At 34.6% G+C, this 17,416-nt stretch overlaps 1 protein-coding gene across 1 annotated transcript; it reads right to left on the minus strand.

Annotated features, from left to right (window-relative positions):
• Positions 1 to 6,876: 6,876 nt before the first annotated feature.
• Positions 6,877 to 16,971, minus strand: LOC119067273. Its single transcript, XM_037170152.1, has 7 exons — positions 16,768 to 16,971; positions 14,811 to 14,945; positions 10,792 to 10,915; positions 10,432 to 10,588; positions 9,284 to 9,439; positions 8,877 to 8,880; positions 6,877 to 6,933 (listed from the first exon to the last, which is right to left on the minus strand). Exons 1-7 carry the CDS (start codon positions 16,900 to 16,902, stop codon positions 6,877 to 6,879), a joined length of 768 nt encoding a protein of 255 aa, XP_037026047.1. The 5' UTR covers positions 16,903 to 16,971.
• Between the last annotated feature and the right edge of the window lie 445 nt (positions 16,972 to 17,416).

The raw sequence follows: 17,416 nt of genomic DNA on the forward strand, positions 1-17,416 counted from the left end.
GAACGAAGAAAGTTGCCAAATTAGTGAGGCAGTTTCGACAGGTTCGGTGAAAAACATTGTTCTGAGCAAAATAAAAAAGTTCTGCGGTATGTCTTGGCACCCACTTTTACCCACTCTTTAGTCGCCGAAAATGTGAATGAAGTCGTTCGTATGAATTACCTGGAACAATATTAATTGGCCACAGAGGAATTTCTTAAGACAGTTTAAACTGAAAAATATTTTGTCGACAATTTCTAAATTACATCGATTCCTTTTTGTCTCCGTGTACGTGACAGTGTTGTAATTTCAAACAATGTGCTCTATTGTATGAAATGCCAACTGTCATGTACATGGAGGCAAAACGGAAAGAAAACGGATGACTGTGAATTCAGACTTAGGCTAGGATCGCAGTTCACTCCGTTTGCTCGTCGTTTACGCTATAACAGCGCACTGTACTAAATTGAGGCCAAGTATTGAACACATTCCACAATCTAAAAACTCAGAAGTGTAGCTGGATGACGCTGTCATTATTGGAGAATAATTGGACAAGCATTCAGAAACATCTTTGACAACACTAAAGGCAACAATTTCATCCACAGCAACATTATTTACGCGATTTTCCACACAAACACCAACAGATTATGTCTCTATGAATAAAATTTGACAATTCGTTGGAAATGACAGTGAGACATTTTAAATGATAAGGACTGTAGCATGTGCCATAAAGGTTGACTGCCTAGAGATTGACTCTTACTGCTTACAAAACCGGATGACAATATTGACATGATTCCGACAAAAGTTCTCCGCAAACTTATATTACCCGGATCTTCAGTTTAGGCAGAAAGGCTTATTACCGAGGGGTGGATAAACATAAAAAACAAGGTTCGAAGGGATAGAAAACAAACATAACTTTGTTGCAAAACAAATAAAAAACAGAAAAACAAGAAAAAACACAAAAACAGAAAAAAGGGGAAAAAACCGAAGAAAACAAGAAAAAACCGAAAAAAAAACAAGAAGAAAACCGAAAAAACAACTGTAAGAAACTGAAAAACCAAATTAAAAACAGGCACAATTAAAAAGAAAACAGAAAAACAAAATTAAAAATACAAAACCCGAAAGAAGTACCATGTTTTTTTCTTTGTTTATAAACAAGAAAAAACAGAAAAAAACAAGACACATTTGTTAAAAAAAACAAGGTTCGAACGGAATTTACGTTTATCCACCCCTCGGCTTATTACAGAAAATATAAGTTCAGAAAATGGAAACTTTCGCCAAAATCCGAAAAATATTTCGTCCTTCAAACCATATCACGTCTGTCTAGCACAAACGGGCGACTCATCTGTTATAGATAGCGACGCAAAAAAAAAAACGATTATGTGTGACTGTTGCGGTCTTAAATAGTAAAAAGAATGTTCAAAGAACAGAAGTAAAAGATTTGAAATCGATCGATTGAAAAAACTTTGTTCAAATGAAGTTCTAGAACCGATATAACTATAGTGATATAATTGCCGTTGTGGCAGGTTAAGTAATAAAGAGTTAAGTCAACTCAGTCGTAAATAGTTTACTTGACACTTGACGTAAATACTTATTTGGTAACCGATTTTCTATTCAGTAGGTTTATGAATAAGTGAAACCAAGGCAGAGGGCATAGCACTGCTCTTATTTATTATGTTCATGCTAGTAGCAGAGTTGTGCAGAGGGTCAAAACAAACATCAAACACCTATTGCAACCTAACATTTATACAATTTAATCTTGATCTCAAACATATCAATAATTTAGTAATCAGCGTAAGCCAGATTCAGCTGAAAAATTGTGAAAAACTGAGATTTAGGTTAAGTCATCGTTTTTAGGAAGGAAATCAGTTCAGTCATATCCAGGTTCGTGTGAGGCATATACTATCCTGCCGCATAGTCGATCCGTTCCATTACTAATTTCTAATCACCAGCTACATTTTTCAAAAGAAGTAACAGGAATCATACGACGACGGCCGAAATGGAGACGTCAATTGGATTTCATTTCTTGCTGGTACCCATTTTTATTGCTGAGAAACGCTATTGTTTGTACATATCGTGCACCAACAAATACTTGTACACAATTTTTCAACAAATTCAACGATTTCAATAGATACCTGCAAATTTATCACCGTTATTTCTGGAGGGCATTTGTTAACATTTGGTACATATTCTGTTTCAGAAAAGAAATCACGTCTTGTTTACAAAAACGCATATTTTGTGATAGCGACGTCGTGTTGAATGAACAATAAACAATCGAAAGTAACACATTATGGCTCTCGTTTATAATGCATAAACATCTATCGATGTATAGGAAGTTTTCAATTTAAACTGTTGACTTACTTAATTTCTTAGGCTCAACTAATCGGTTGGAAACTGTGTGTATAAATGTAACGACCTGATCTAATATTATTTCCCATATTACTTTCATGATGACCAAACAGAAAAAAAAACGAAACAAACGAAGGAAAAATAATTTAGTGCGCGAAATTTTTTCATACGGCTGTTTGATGAATGACCAATTTTAGTGTTGAACGTTTTCTACTCGAGAAAGTAATTAAAATTGATTAACAAATTAATTAAAGTAAAATTTGTTCGAGCAACATGTTGATTTTCTGGGTGTTCCTTATTTTAAGACTGAAAATTTCTTTTGCTTTCTGAATCTGTAACATTGAAAAGATAGCTAGGTTATAATTGAATAAAGTTTATTGTGTGACAATTTCTGTAAGTTTCTTAAGAACTTTGAATTGAAATCAGTGGTGGCAATTAATGTCTTTCTTCCATCCATCCAATTAACTATCCCTAATGTAGAAACAAAACGTCAAGTATCGCCACCTTCACATCAGTAATAGACTATGCTGTTCTCGAGGGTAACCATCAAAAACAAAAGTCAGATAATTAAGTTCTTACGAGTAATTGACATTGTTTGGTGTGACAGACGTGTTTCGCTTTGCTCGTATGATTTTGTTGGATTTCTTGATATTTTCGATCGTTTTTTGAGCTAGTATAATTGTGCTAGAAAGTTTGCATTCAAAGTGTCGTTTTAGTGAATAATCACAACAAAATACGTTTTTTTGGACTTTTTGGAATCAACAATCAAAGAATAGAATACAAAAAGGTCATTCCCATTGTTCCGATTTTGTTCCTGCCGATATTGTGAAACGGAGAGTAAAGTGAAGAGAGAAAAAATTTGTCATTTATCATTCGCTCCGACTGGCAATGGCGTCAAAATGCTATAAGTGCGATTGTTCGATTACTAATTCGGACTTTGTTTCATGCGCCGGAATTTGTCAACAATTATTTCATATCAAATGCGTTGGTGTACACAAATCAATGCTGAATGCTGTCAATACGTGTCCTAATATTCATTGGTTCTGCCATGACTGCAACAGTGGAAACAGAAACATTGCTGCATCGGTAGATCGAATCAATGAGTCAATTGGCTTATTGACAAAATCACTGTCTGGCGATCTGGTTGAATTTGTTCACGGCTTTCAGTCCTTGACTGAAAATGTTATGTCGACCATTGGTGCAGCAGTTGCAACAAATTCCACGAATTTCATCACCATCAGCGAATGATTGTTCAGACGAAGGGATTGTTCGTTCGTTCAACAGTAGTCCAGTGTCAGAGCTTGAGCATCAGTCGTCATGTGTTGGAAATATGGTGAAATCGCATGACGTCAGAGGGAAGACTCGTGTGTCGCTTCTGTTACCCGCTGGTAAAAGTATAGACGGCTTGAACTTTTTCCAATACAAAATAACTGTTCCCGAAGACAAATATAGCGTAATAATGTGTCCGAATTCTTGGCCGCCTGACGTTTGTGTTCGAGATTTTTTTCATAAGCGAAAGATCGACGTTGTGCCGAAGCGAAAGTTTATAGACCAATAATTCTTGATACCAAAACTCTGAGCTCATCATTTCATTCGAAATTAACTACTTGTCCACATTCTTAAGTAAATATCCGCTAAAAATCTGCTCTTATGTGCTTAGTTCAGTGCTATAGATCGACGCACTGACGTTGACTTATTTCAATAGAAATTATTCACTACCGTACGCTCATGTCGCTTTTCTTTTAATGGTTCTTCAATTATACCCAACCGCGTGCACTACGCAATTTTGCATATTTTAAAAGAGAATCTTACCGTCTTACTTGACTACACCGTACACCTTGGCTGCGCCTTATTAAAATTAAATAAAATTTGATTTTCTGCACGTATTAGGTCAGCGCTTAACACCAGACATCAAGTAACCAGCAAGTAATGATATCTGAATTAAGGCAAAAAAAAAAATTTCACAAAACCCATTAACTTCTAACGAATGCTGTATGCGTTTTGATGCAAACATTTTTTTTTTTTTGAATTGTATGATTAATTCGAAAGAAAATACTGTTTTATGATGTGCAGACAATTCAAAATGTTTGTTTCTTTTTTTTAAACATTTGCGTATTTTGCTCACCATGGTCTGTTTTAACGTTTTAGAAATTTGTTAAAATTTCAAATGGTATAATCGAATTTAGATAGCATGTTCGTCAATGTGATTGCATTGAATTCTTTCGTTGTGGTTTTTTTTTTTGTTATCTTTGTATACCAGTTGCAAATAAAAACGATATTTATAACAATGTGGGTTTATGGGTTTTCATTGTTTGAATTTTATTGGAAAATGTTTGCAGTCGTTAAATATTTCGTTAGAAATTCGTTTTAATTTTTGATTGAATTGGCTTGCTTAATAAAATCGAATTTCTTTTCGCGCTGTTTGTAAAAAAATGGACACAGTCCCCATTTGTTAAATCTACAATTAGCACTTTTCGAAAAATTATTGGTGGTACGTATCCAGTGGGACAAAGAATTTACAAGCAAAATTATATCGCTAGATTTCTAAGGTTTGTCTAATGTGATAACAATCATTTATCATACTCGCGCCATGTTGTGGTTATTTATCTAGAAGGATAAGTTGGTAATTATTGACTGTTTGTTGTCTCGTTCCCGCTCATATGATAGAATAGGATGTCGTTACATGAGAGGCAATCTCGGCAAATATCGATTGTCCGTTTACTGTGTCGGTAATCTTATATTATGAAACAAAAATCGTGTGAAGATATTTTATCATACTAGACGCGATAACAACCTCGTGCATATACGCCAGAATATATTATCGCGTTTCTGTGCCTTGCATCTCGGAGATAAACAAATTTTCAAGAAGATGCCAATTATAATCTAGATTCTAATGTAAAAATCGAAAGTTTCAAAAGTTCGAAATACGTAGTCTCATTGTGTCATATCTCTTTTTCACACTTTTAACACTTAAATTTCCACTCGGGTTTTCATTTCGCACTAAGGATCTAACGAAAAATCAGAAATTAAAAGCCTAGTTCACCTAGTTCTTGCTTTGGTTGCATTAAACAAAATATTTGGATTACAAATACAAGTAATATAACGGCATCGGGGAATCTGGCACACGCATCATAGTATGCGTCCTTTTACGACATGTAATGAGAAGTCATGATTGTGCCAAATTCGCCGCCTATAGGTGAATCTGGCACACCATCAATTTGTATGGTGTGCCAGATTACCCGTCCCCAATACAACCCACAGCAACCCCCAAACCGGAAAATATAGATGTCGGCATTCACTTCTTTTCGATTGTGGATAGTTTTCATTTTGATTAGGAATTACGCCACTAATCCAATTCATTCGTCAAACATAAGCGATAAGGTCTGTCTAGTGAAGCACCCTGTGCCTTAACCAACTTTGAATGGAAGTGTCGCACCACATCGGATTTTTTTTGCTAATTCAATAGGGGGAGGTAGTCTGGTTACAAAAATAGCAATAATAAGAAAAACGGCTGGGAGAATTTTTTTTGCGACCACTTTGAAGTCATTTTTCCATACATTTTCATGTATTTTATGAAAATGACAAAAATGTTTTTTTCGCCAAAATACGCATTCACAATTTTTATCATTAAAAAACATTATTTTTAGCAAAAAATTCTTCTACAGTATGCCTCTAAACACTGAGATTTCGTTTATACACCCAATTTATTTTTCATGTCCAGCAGAATTTGATATATCCAAATAGCTGTATAAACGAAATCTCAATGTTTAGATGCATACTGTAGAAGAATTTTTTGCTAAAAATAATGTTTTTTAATGATAAAAATTGTGAATGCGTATTTTGGCGAAAAAAACATTTTTGTCATTTTCATAAAATACATGAAAATGTATGGAAAAATGACTTCAAAGTGGTCGCAAAAAAAATTGTCCCAGCCGTTTTTCTTATTATTGCTATTTTTGTAACCAGTCTACCTCCCCCTATTGAATTAGCAAAAAAAATCCGATGTGGTGCGACACTTCCATTTAAAGTTGGTTAAGGCACACCGTGGAAGTCTTTTACAACAAAATTAATGCCACTTAAACCTCCAATCTGCTCTTCAAGTATTAGTGGCTCTGTCGAGCTACTCTAACTTCGATACTTCTTGTTAAAAAAAATGGTCCAAACAAGAGATGTAACAGATTCATCAGTGTGCCATCATACGGTCGCCGTTTATCAAAAGTTTAGACGAAATACGTATAAGAAAGTTCATGTACATTGTATTATAGCACATGTTTGCCAAGTTATTCGAAAATACTATATTTATACCTAACACACTTGTATACAATTTGAGGTGTCGTGTGGAGTACAACCAATTTTTACCCAACGTCACGCTTCTCACCTATTAAGAGAAATACGCACAAGGTCACACACACAAGATGAATAGAATTTCGATTCATATTCGCAGTAGGTAATAATCATTTTTCAATTTCTTTTATACTCCAACTGAAATTTATTGATTTTGCCATGAAATTTTATCGATAATTAATGTTCTGTTATATGGAGTCCGATTAAAATTTAAAGAAAGAAATAAACCAAAACAATGAGAGCAGTGGTTTTGTACTGCAAGGATTTCTTAATCGAATGTAAATGGGTGGAAGTTTGCGACCAACCCCAGTCATCTTTCAGTAGATATTATGAGCAAAAAATGTTGAGCACCAAAGAGATGCATTTTTAATGTGGAAAAGATAGAGTAGAAGGTATACAAGAAGGCTCCGCACAGAATATGAATCGTCAGAGTGTTTACTTTAGTATTTAGTTAGATTTTTCAAGATTTTTAGTTGAGTATTTTAGAGCCAATTTTTCGTTAAATTGATGGCGTGGAGTAATTTGGTACACGGTACTAAAACAATGCATTTTTCAACTACGTAAAAGGTGAACTCGCACCCGACGTTTCGATACCAAAAATTTGTAACACTAAGTCGACGACATGGCTAAAAAGCATATGCAGCAATAAACTTGAGTGTGCGAGTTCACCTTTTACCAGTGCCGGGTGTTCGGGCGTTCGGGCGATTCCCGAAGGGCCTTTTGATTTTTGTATGGATAAATGACGACGAAGGGCTTTTCGAGAAATTTCTCCATACAATGCCCGAAGGGCTTTTTTGAGCCAGTGCGGCACTGCCTTTTACGTAGTTTAAAAGTGCGTTCTTTTCGCACCGTGTGCCAGATTCCCCGATACCAAATTGATTCTTAAAAATTCACAAAATTCTTGAAAATAATTCCTGAAATTCTACGGAGAGACTTTTTAAAAAAATATATTTTTATTGAGAATTTTGAAACGTTCTAACATCGCTTGAAATCAATTGGTTGGTCGCCGTATCGTATATCATCGTGGAATGGATATTCAGGTAATTTGATGCACCTGTAACGAAAACGTATGATAATGTGTACAATGAGAGTAAGTTGAAAAAAATGATGAGAATTATAAGTTCGTAAGAAACGAGATTAGAAAGGGATCGATAGTTATTTACAGTTCATAGTTGTGAACACATTGAAGCTACCAATGGCAATAAGGACAATAAGAACTTACGACAAAACATTAACGAATCGGCGGTAAATATTTAACGAATCCAAGCGTCCCATATCCTCCAAGCCAATCACGAAATCAAAGACATGCGTATTTTCAGCTGCGAATTCCGGCAATTCGGATTTGGGAATCGGAATGTGTCCTCTTTGAAGTTGATAGCGAATGAGCAATTGAGCCGGTGATCTGTTATATTTCTTTGCCAGCGTTCCTACTGTGATATTGTGCAATAGTTTCGGTTCACCGGTGAATTGAATTGGTCGTTCAGGTGACCCTTAAAATTACATTGGCATTGGAGTGTAAGGTAAATATGTTATTTTGACAGTCTTTACCTAATGGACCGAAGGCCATGACCATGATATCGTGTTTCTTACAAAATGTCGATAGGTCAAAATTTGTGAGAAACGGATGACACTCAAATTGTGCTACCGAAGGGCGATGTTCACACAGTTTTAAAAGACGGATGAGTTGAAGCTCGTTAAAATTTGATACTCCAATATTTTTAACCAATCCGGATGTGTACAATTTTTCCATTTCTTGCCACGTATCTATGAAATCGACATCTGAACCGATAATTTCGTTCTGTTCGTCTCTCGGATAAAGTTCGCTTCCTTCTCGAAACGCATACGGGTTATGCATCAGATACAAATCTATGTAGTCTACTCCCAAATTTTTTAGTGATTGCATGCATGCACCCTTGACCAGATCCGGATGATGATGTGTATTCCACAATTTTGTTGTTATGACTATATCTTCTCGTTTGATGAGACCTTCGTCAATTTTCTGTTTGATCGCTTTTCCCACTTCATTTTCATTTAAATACACGAAGGCGGTGTCTATGAGCCGTACTCCAGTCTCAAGTGCCATAATGACATAATCGTAAGCATCCGTTCCAACGGTCTAAAAAAAGTGTTTCTTAAATTTTTTTTTTTATTTTTTTAAATTTCATTTCTCACATTCCAGGTGCCGAAACCGAGTACAGGTATGTATTCACCATTCTTTAGTTTATGTCCATTAGCTTTTGAGAGATTGTGAGCCTGGTCCATTTTGCAAACAATTAATTTTTTGCCTGACAATGAAAATTATTTAGTCACAGAGTGACTAGATTATACTTAATATTTTTTGTTGGATGATACGTTGGCTCCCTGGGTTGAAGCTTCTGAAGCTTCTTATTCAATACACTTAACATTTTCTTAAAATAAGTTTTTATTCATTTCTCATAAACTACAAACGAAGAAAAGTGAAAATAGACACAAAAGAAGTGCGATTCAAGTTTGGATTCATTTTGATTATTTAACAAATGAAGAGCGAGATTTTTTGATGATAGTGTCTGTTTTCAAGTTGGTAAGGGAGTAAGTATTTTTTACAAGCGTTTCGCTTTTAAATTGATTAGTTCAAGGCGATTCAAGCGGTGTTTGTTCCTCATAGTGTTGTTGCTCACTAATGTACTCAAACAGTTTCATACTGTCATCTGATGACGAGTTTCTGGTGTCACAATTATCCTGGTCGATAGGAAACATGAATGATGTGTCAATGTCATAACGCGGCAGTTTTTCTCTAAAAAAATTGAATTTTTGGAATTAGTTTTGTTCTGATTTTCGTAATTCTAGAATTTTGTTGTAAAAATTCGTCTAAGCTAACATTGTGTACTAATTGATAAGCTAACAAATTTTGTATACCTAGTCGGATAAAAATGAAATCAGATTTACTAGGTTTGTAGGACTCATTAAAATATTGGCTTTCTCAACGAAAGCATTTAAAAAATTCTATTGAAGGCAATGTAAATCGTCAGGTAAAGGAAACCATAGCCATACATCTGCTATCAACAACGACGACGAAATGCTAAGAAAGTTAAACTAAAAATGCTGTTATGACTTGAGATGGCGTATTTTTACAGAGCCTACTTTTTGGAAACTAATTTCTTGAATTTCTTGAAATTTCTCGAATTTTCTCGAATTTCTTAAAATTTCTCGAATTCGAGAAATTCGAGAAACTTCAAGAAACTCGAGAAATTAGTTTCTTGAAATTTCTTGAATTTCTCGAAGTTTCTCGAATTTCTTGAATTTTCTGGAATTTCTTGAAATTTCTCGAATTCGAGAAATTCAAGAAACTTTGAGAAATTCAAGAAATATTTCTCGAAATTTCTTGAATTTCTCGAAGTTTCTTGAATTTCTCAAAGTTTCTTGAATTTCTCGATTTTCTCTAAAAGTTTCTAAAAAGTAGGCCCTGTTTTTAATTGTTAAAGAAACACACCGAAACAATCACAAATGAATCGCCTCTGGATTGCAAGGAGCAATGAGTATGTGTAATGATCACACCTGTCAGAATGCTTCTCATTCTGCGATTCTGCAGTCTCTCTCGGGCTCGGTCCGAACATTCCTTACGATGAAGTTATCAAAATTTGTTTCCCAAAATTCGTTAAATATTAGAAAATTCTTTGACAAATATTCTATTCAAAGTGGTGTACTCAAAAGCACTTATCTAGCTTAGCATAGCATACACATCTTTCGCTCCTATCGGCCCAGCTTATTTAAATGACAATAACTCACCTCAAGAAATTTATTACATTCATTCCAAGTACTGGTTCACGCGACAGCAATAAAGCTGACAAATACCTCTCAGATTTGGTTTTCTCAGCACAATGCATTATCAATCCCCACTGCTTGTAATCAGTGTCAATAACGTATGTGTTGTAAATTCCTTCGTCTATATGCAATTCACAAGAGTTTATTTTTAAAACAAAAATCATACGGAATCATCGATATGGCAATATTAATGGCTACATCGAATGAATGATCATCGTGCAGTTTACAATAAATATTTTATGTATTTATGTCATCATTAGTAGATGTATAATTTAGTCAAAGATTTCGTAATCTTAATGTTTAGCGACAAAGCGATTTACTTACAAATGTCTTCCGTGTGCATCCAATGGCCTGGTATATTGAAGTTTGGTATGAACCAAGTTAAATTACCCTGAATGGGTTCTTTGAATGGATCTTCCTCGAAAACGTACGTAAAATTCATTGATACCTGTAATCACATAAGAAAACATGTAATTAGCAATTTTACTGTATAGTCTCTAGTGTAAACTGTATTCGAAGATTTTTCTATCGTTAACATCTGCCTTAACAACCCGCATGAAGGGTTAGGGTTAAATCATTACTAAGGATCAGCCAAATATACGTGTTTCTAAAATGGTGTTTGTTCTCTTACCCCCTCATATACTTCGGCTATCTCCAGTAAAAATTTTCCGACATTCTTCAGAGCTTCGGATGTGTTCAAGGTGGATTCGATGGTTTACAAGGTTAATAGAACCAACTCCGTTTGAGAAACACCCTACCGAACATACATCACAAAATAATTGTCTCAGTTATAGGCTCATCAATATGAGTTTTGTCGATCACATAATGAGTTAGTGCAGTTACATGTCAATGGGACAAATGACGTAAATAATTAAAGCACTTCAAGCACGACAGAGAAAAGGTAACCAGGCAGGAGCGCTGATTTGACTAGGGACCTGAATAATCTAGTAGTATATTTTTTGCGAACAAAATTTTTCAATTTCATACAGTGTATCAGGTCACTTATTTGACGTTTCGAAAATGAACCGCTCATGTCTGGTTTATTTTATTCTGCCGTGACTTTAAGCAAAGTGCTTTTAATAACAGCTGCTACATAGATTTTCACAGTGCCAACATTTATTCGATGAGCCTCTTCGGTACCGATCCCCATTGGATACCCTATTTCAGCTATATGTTTTCTGTTCGACGTGGAACAGATCTAGATATATTACCACAACAAACATTCACTGGTCAAAAAATCAACAGCATTTCACTCATTTATTTATCAATCCCAAACAATACCGTCTCAATTTATAACTCATTTTGTCGTCGAGGGAGAGAAATAACAAAGTAAATCGGTTAACGACAATAACAACTAGATTCTACAGGTAAACGAGGTCACGATCTCTGTCTGTTCGATTATTATTGATTTTTATCGATATTTTTTTTTATTTATTTATTTAAGCTGATGTTGTAAGTCTATTCGGATTTCCTCTTCAGAGAAAAATTGTACCGTGGGTTTCTGTGTTGTTAACGTGTATTACGCTGGGTCGCTGGCAGGACAATTACTTAGATTTTCAGAATGTTTTTTTTTCTTAATCGCAAGCAAAATATATAAGTTACAAAGAAAAAACGTAGCATTTTCTATATAATTATAAAATCAACAAATCAACACTCAACTTTGTAAGCCATCTGAATGTAGAGCGTTTTTTTTTCGATTAATATTGAGCTGACCAAATTTCCGAAAAAAAACTTTTCGTTTTTTTTTTCTTTTTGCAAGAAAAAAAGGCAACCATCATCCCAATGTAATGAGAAAAAGTCCAAGCGAAAAATAAATATTTGTTACACATGCCTTTTTACATATATCTACATTTATATTCCATGTGAGGTGTATAATACGTATATATCGCATCTTTGTGTGTTACATGTATGTACTTGTCGTTTATTATTGAGCACTACCTGAGGTATGCGAAAATGTACTTACTGTACTCTCACATATAATAAGCGTTTAATAATAAATTCGATTTTTCGCATGTCGTATACATAAAACCGTCATAAAGTAGGACGCACAATTCAAGAATTTAACAAAAGCAAAATAAAAGAAAATTAATTACTCTCATGCGGTTTATTAGTTGGTAGGTGACGAAGTTGAAATGGTTCAAATAGGTTGGTTGTGTTGTTGTTGTTGTTTTTTTTTTTTTTCGTGCGTTTCTTTGTCATAAAATGTTATAGATATAAATATGTTTATAATCTTCTACAACTTGTAATTACTTATTCTGATTGTAAATATTCTCATTTATTATTTTCTTAACGAAATGATTTAGTTGACGCCTTTCAATGATGGATTATTTAACATAATAGATGATCTCAATATATGCCTCTAATACACTTTGTACATTTGAGAATTGGATCAATCATTGCGAAGTTTTTTTTTGTTTTGTTTTCTTGTGTGTGTTCAATTCCCATTCCAAAAATACTGTTAGTTACTCGAAACTTCTTCATCTCATTTTTTTTTGTCTTCGATATGAATGTACGATCAATTCATATTTATTCTGGGACGAAAGTCGTTAGAAGTCTGTAATTAGTCACTGAACTAATTTTCGTTGTTTTTTGCATATCCGTAAGGAGTTTCAATTTACTTTAGATGAGTTGTGTAATTCGAAGACTTTTTCATTTGTTCGCAGAGAGTTTCATCGAATGTACACTTATTTCAATGAACCTCTGTTCAATAGTATTTTATATGCTACATGCGTCGAAACCCGTACTTTTCATGTTTCAAGCACGTCTTTCGACGCCCTCAGCATGTAAAATCCATTTCATAACTCGGCATAAAAACGAAAAGTCTCGTTTTCGTGTGTTTATTGACCTCGGCTTCGCCTCGGATCAACAAAATTCACACGAAAACTCGACTTTCAGAAAAGTAAAACTATCCGAGGACGTCAGCCCGCGGTACTTTTACTCCTCGTGATACGAGATATCGAGTTACCTCCTTGATATAGTTTGCTATTTTAATTTACGATGGTGGTAAAGACATTTCCCTAGGGAGGGAAATGCCTTATTACCTTCCTAGTAAATTAATGTATATTATGTACCTGTTGCCAAGATTGTTATTTTGACGCGTAGGACATTATTGCCAGAGCCGAAGGCGTGGGCAGTAATGCCTACACGTCAAAATAACAGTCTGGCAATAGGTGCATACCATATTTTATCGAGATAAGCTCGAGATTATCGTTCTAGATAGATAAAATAGCGTATTCACCTCTGTCCAAATGTTTATTTAGACACTTGGGGTTATACCATTCGCCTTCGGCTCATGCATTAACTCCCCAAGTGTCTAAAGAAACATGTGAACAGAGGTGAATAATCTACTAATTCTCATATATGCGCGGTGTTCGGATGTCAAAATTACTTAACTAGAAGTTTAATTCAAAAATTACACTTTAGGTCTATGTTGTTGTCTCGTTTTCGCTTAAGTGATAAAATAGAGTACACACTTGTCACTATCAGTCTCGGCAAGCGTCGACTTCTTCGTGACAAGTGTGTAATATATATTACATGACTAGAGATAAAAAGGATGAAAAGTAGAGTTGTCGTGTGAATGTTTTTGGTCCGAGGCGTAGCCGAGATCAAAAAAACTATCGGAAACGAGACTATTCATTTTTACCCCGATTTATGTAATGGAATTTACATGCTCAAACCGTCGAAAGAAGTGCTTTAAACTTGAAAAGTACGGTTTTCGACGCAAATATATTTACATGCTTATTGCTTATGATAAGAATGAAAAAGACACATTTTCATGTGATTGTTGACCCCGGCTTAGACTCTTATTGGGGTAAGGATAAGAGTGATATCATAAGAAATCACCGCTTTGATTTTGATTTTTGTCATATAAGTCGTAAGCTAAGTATCGCACCGCTTGTTGTCGACAGTGATGACTTTCCACAGTAACCCTTGAGAACTTTCATGTTATTGATTTGCTACAATTTTGTTTAAAATTAAATCAAGCTCTGCGAACTAGGTGCGTACCAATTATATGCACTCTAAGTCCGTACGGTTCGTCTGCTACTTGCGGCCGGCGGATATGCACCTCATATAGCTTAAAGCTAATAGCGAAAAAAAATGTCAATAAAATTCTATGGCATAATTGCTCGGATTCTGATGATAGCTTGACCGCGTATTTACCATATTACATCAATTTTCAATAGTCGCATTAAAATATGTACATATTATACACAGTGACTGAGATGACATTTTACTGAAAACAGAAAATGTTTATCACCCAACCTTGCTCACACCGCGAACTACATGTTTGAGTAAATGATATGCACGTAACGCATGTACATTAAAATGTAAAACACACTTACATGGTTATCTTGTTCCATACGAAACATACTTCTCATGCAACCATACACTGGGGCTTCTTCGGACGATGCGTAGTATTGAACAACATACCAAAAGCCCAAAAACCCGGCTAAATCAAAGTTACGTATTGCTTTCACCTGAAATATGGAAAATATTTTTGTTGTTTTAACTGTTTTTTTTTTCTCTTCTTTCTTCTCGTTGATGCTGTGATTGTGCAGAACTGTGGTGCATACAGCAATACAGCATATGTTATAAATTGTTATGTACTAAATGCAATGAATATATACCGAAGTGACTTCAGAAGTAGACACACAAATGTAAATGTTGTTTATGATGAAGTTCAATAGCCATAATCATACAACGTTTCGTATGCGTATTTGGTCCTATGTCCAAAGTATTTACTTTTTGTGAGGTGTGTCCACTATTACTAATATAAATATTCATGCAAAGAACATAATAAACATTGATTTAATGCGGTGGGTCAGAATCAAATCAATTAATAACCGAATTATAGCTGACAAAGAAATTATTATTAGTTGAACGTGCGTGACCAGTGACCACGTAATCACAACATGAAAAAAAATTGGTTTTTTGTTGTTGTTGTTCGCATTTAAGAAGCTATTTAAACTTTCAATAGATTTTTTTGCTCAATCGTTTAACTAGAGTAAAATTGTCTGATCTTGGAGAGCAGGTCTTGATGATGGATAATTGTCAAAATTATAAAAATTATTGAATTCGTCAGTTTATGCGTCAGACATAGATATTTACATGTATCAAAAGTAAGGTTCGAGTCGAATCAAATTCTATGCCTCTATAACAGAAGATGAAATTATCAGGAACTATTTTTGGTAATTCCTATATTTTCCCAGATTTTCTCATATTTTCCGATTTTTCAATCTTATCCCAATTTTTCCTATTTTTTATAAATTTTCCTTGTTTTTCCAAATTTTAACATAAATATAATTTGTGAAAATTAGTGAAAAAATCGGAAAAGTTAGTCAAATGTTTTCCCACCAACTGACACTGTAAAATATCCAGACTGGGACAAATACCATAAATGACATTCATTCAGGACAAGGACAAAAGAAATCTTACCGGGTGGTATGAGTTTTCAGCCGTTGATGCTACTCGTAGTAGTCAAAGTAAGTTTTTATATTTCCAAAGCGTAGGACGTAGCTATTGAACCTAGTGACACTTCTGTATTACCTTTGACTTCCAACATAAGTTACCAGAAGCTTGAAAATCATTATATTGAGCATTAAATAAAACTTAAATTCGTTTTTAGAACAGTACCTAGCAAGTACTTTAGGGAAAGGCTTGATTGGAAAAGACATACTTGCAATGCATGGCAGAGTCTGGAAAATCGGTCAGAGCTTTTCTAAATCTTCGTTTGTTTATAGTTAGCAATGCTGTTTGATGCAACATCTTTTACATCACTGGCTTTAACATGGATTCGTCTTGATAAGAGGACACTGGCGTCAGTATAGTATTTATGAAAAATGTGATGCTACCAACCCGAAATGACCCAGTTCCAACTTGAGTTTTTTGGACTAACTTCCTAGTAAAATATATATTTACTGGTTGTTCCTCCAAGTTCCATAGTTAACAGGTTCAGTTTCTGAAAGAACTGACTCATATTCGTATTTTTACCGTTGTGATATTGCGCAGAAACATTGGTTTAACCATTTAGGCCGTTTGTTTTAATATTTCAGACGGGTATAATATGCAGACGACATGCAATTTATCTTATATGTCGACTCATTACTTACTAGCCAATAATCATTTCTAACAAAATGTTTTCAACATTAGATCAGCAATGCTGACAACAATATTTGGAAATCTAACAGAAATGAATTCTTTGACGATTTAGTCACTATATACGAAAAATCATGTCGTTGCGAATACATTAACGAAATTTTGAACAAACAAAAGAAATCTCATTTTGATTGACCCACTTACCTTCGGACACTTTTCCTTAATTTCACGCGATCCTGATTGGTGCACATTTTGCGTATTGTATACTTGGTAGATGGATGCAGATGACACAGTTGCAAATGCAATTGCAAGAAAAACAATCACTTCCCGTCGTTTCATATTCACGACTTATTGATACGACCTCAACGTCTCAACGTTGATACATATAAAATCACATTGTAAAATGAAATGTTCGTAAATTTCCTTCTAAAGAATTTATCTAGAGAAACAACAACATTAATGGTTGGATCCGTTGAATTATAACTACTACACATTTCTGATTAATTTCGTACAGGGTGTTTCGGTGTTCTATGCAACATTTGATCGAAACAGACCGAAAACTGATGTGATCCAATAATAATAATGGCTGTCGAAACCATACTCCCGATATGTACGAATTAGCCATTTCTTTATGCCTTTCTCGTCCAGAGGTGGTGTAATTATTTTTCTTGGTATGTACAGATGCACCTTGTAACTGATAGCGTACAATTTTTATCTTTATTTAAATGTACAAAGTCTTACAGCAGCACAGAAAAACTGACGAATAGCATTAATGAAATAAATGTTACAGAGTTGACCACATTGATTCAAAGATAAGAGACATGTTTTTGTGAAATTTTTGGCAAATGTTGCA

This window comes from Bradysia coprophila (assembly GCF_014529535.1).
Source record: "Bradysia coprophila strain Holo2 chromosome X unlocalized genomic scaffold, BU_Bcop_v1 contig_12, whole genome shotgun sequence".
NCBI classification, from domain to species: Eukaryota; Metazoa; Arthropoda; class Insecta; order Diptera; family Sciaridae; genus Bradysia; species Bradysia coprophila.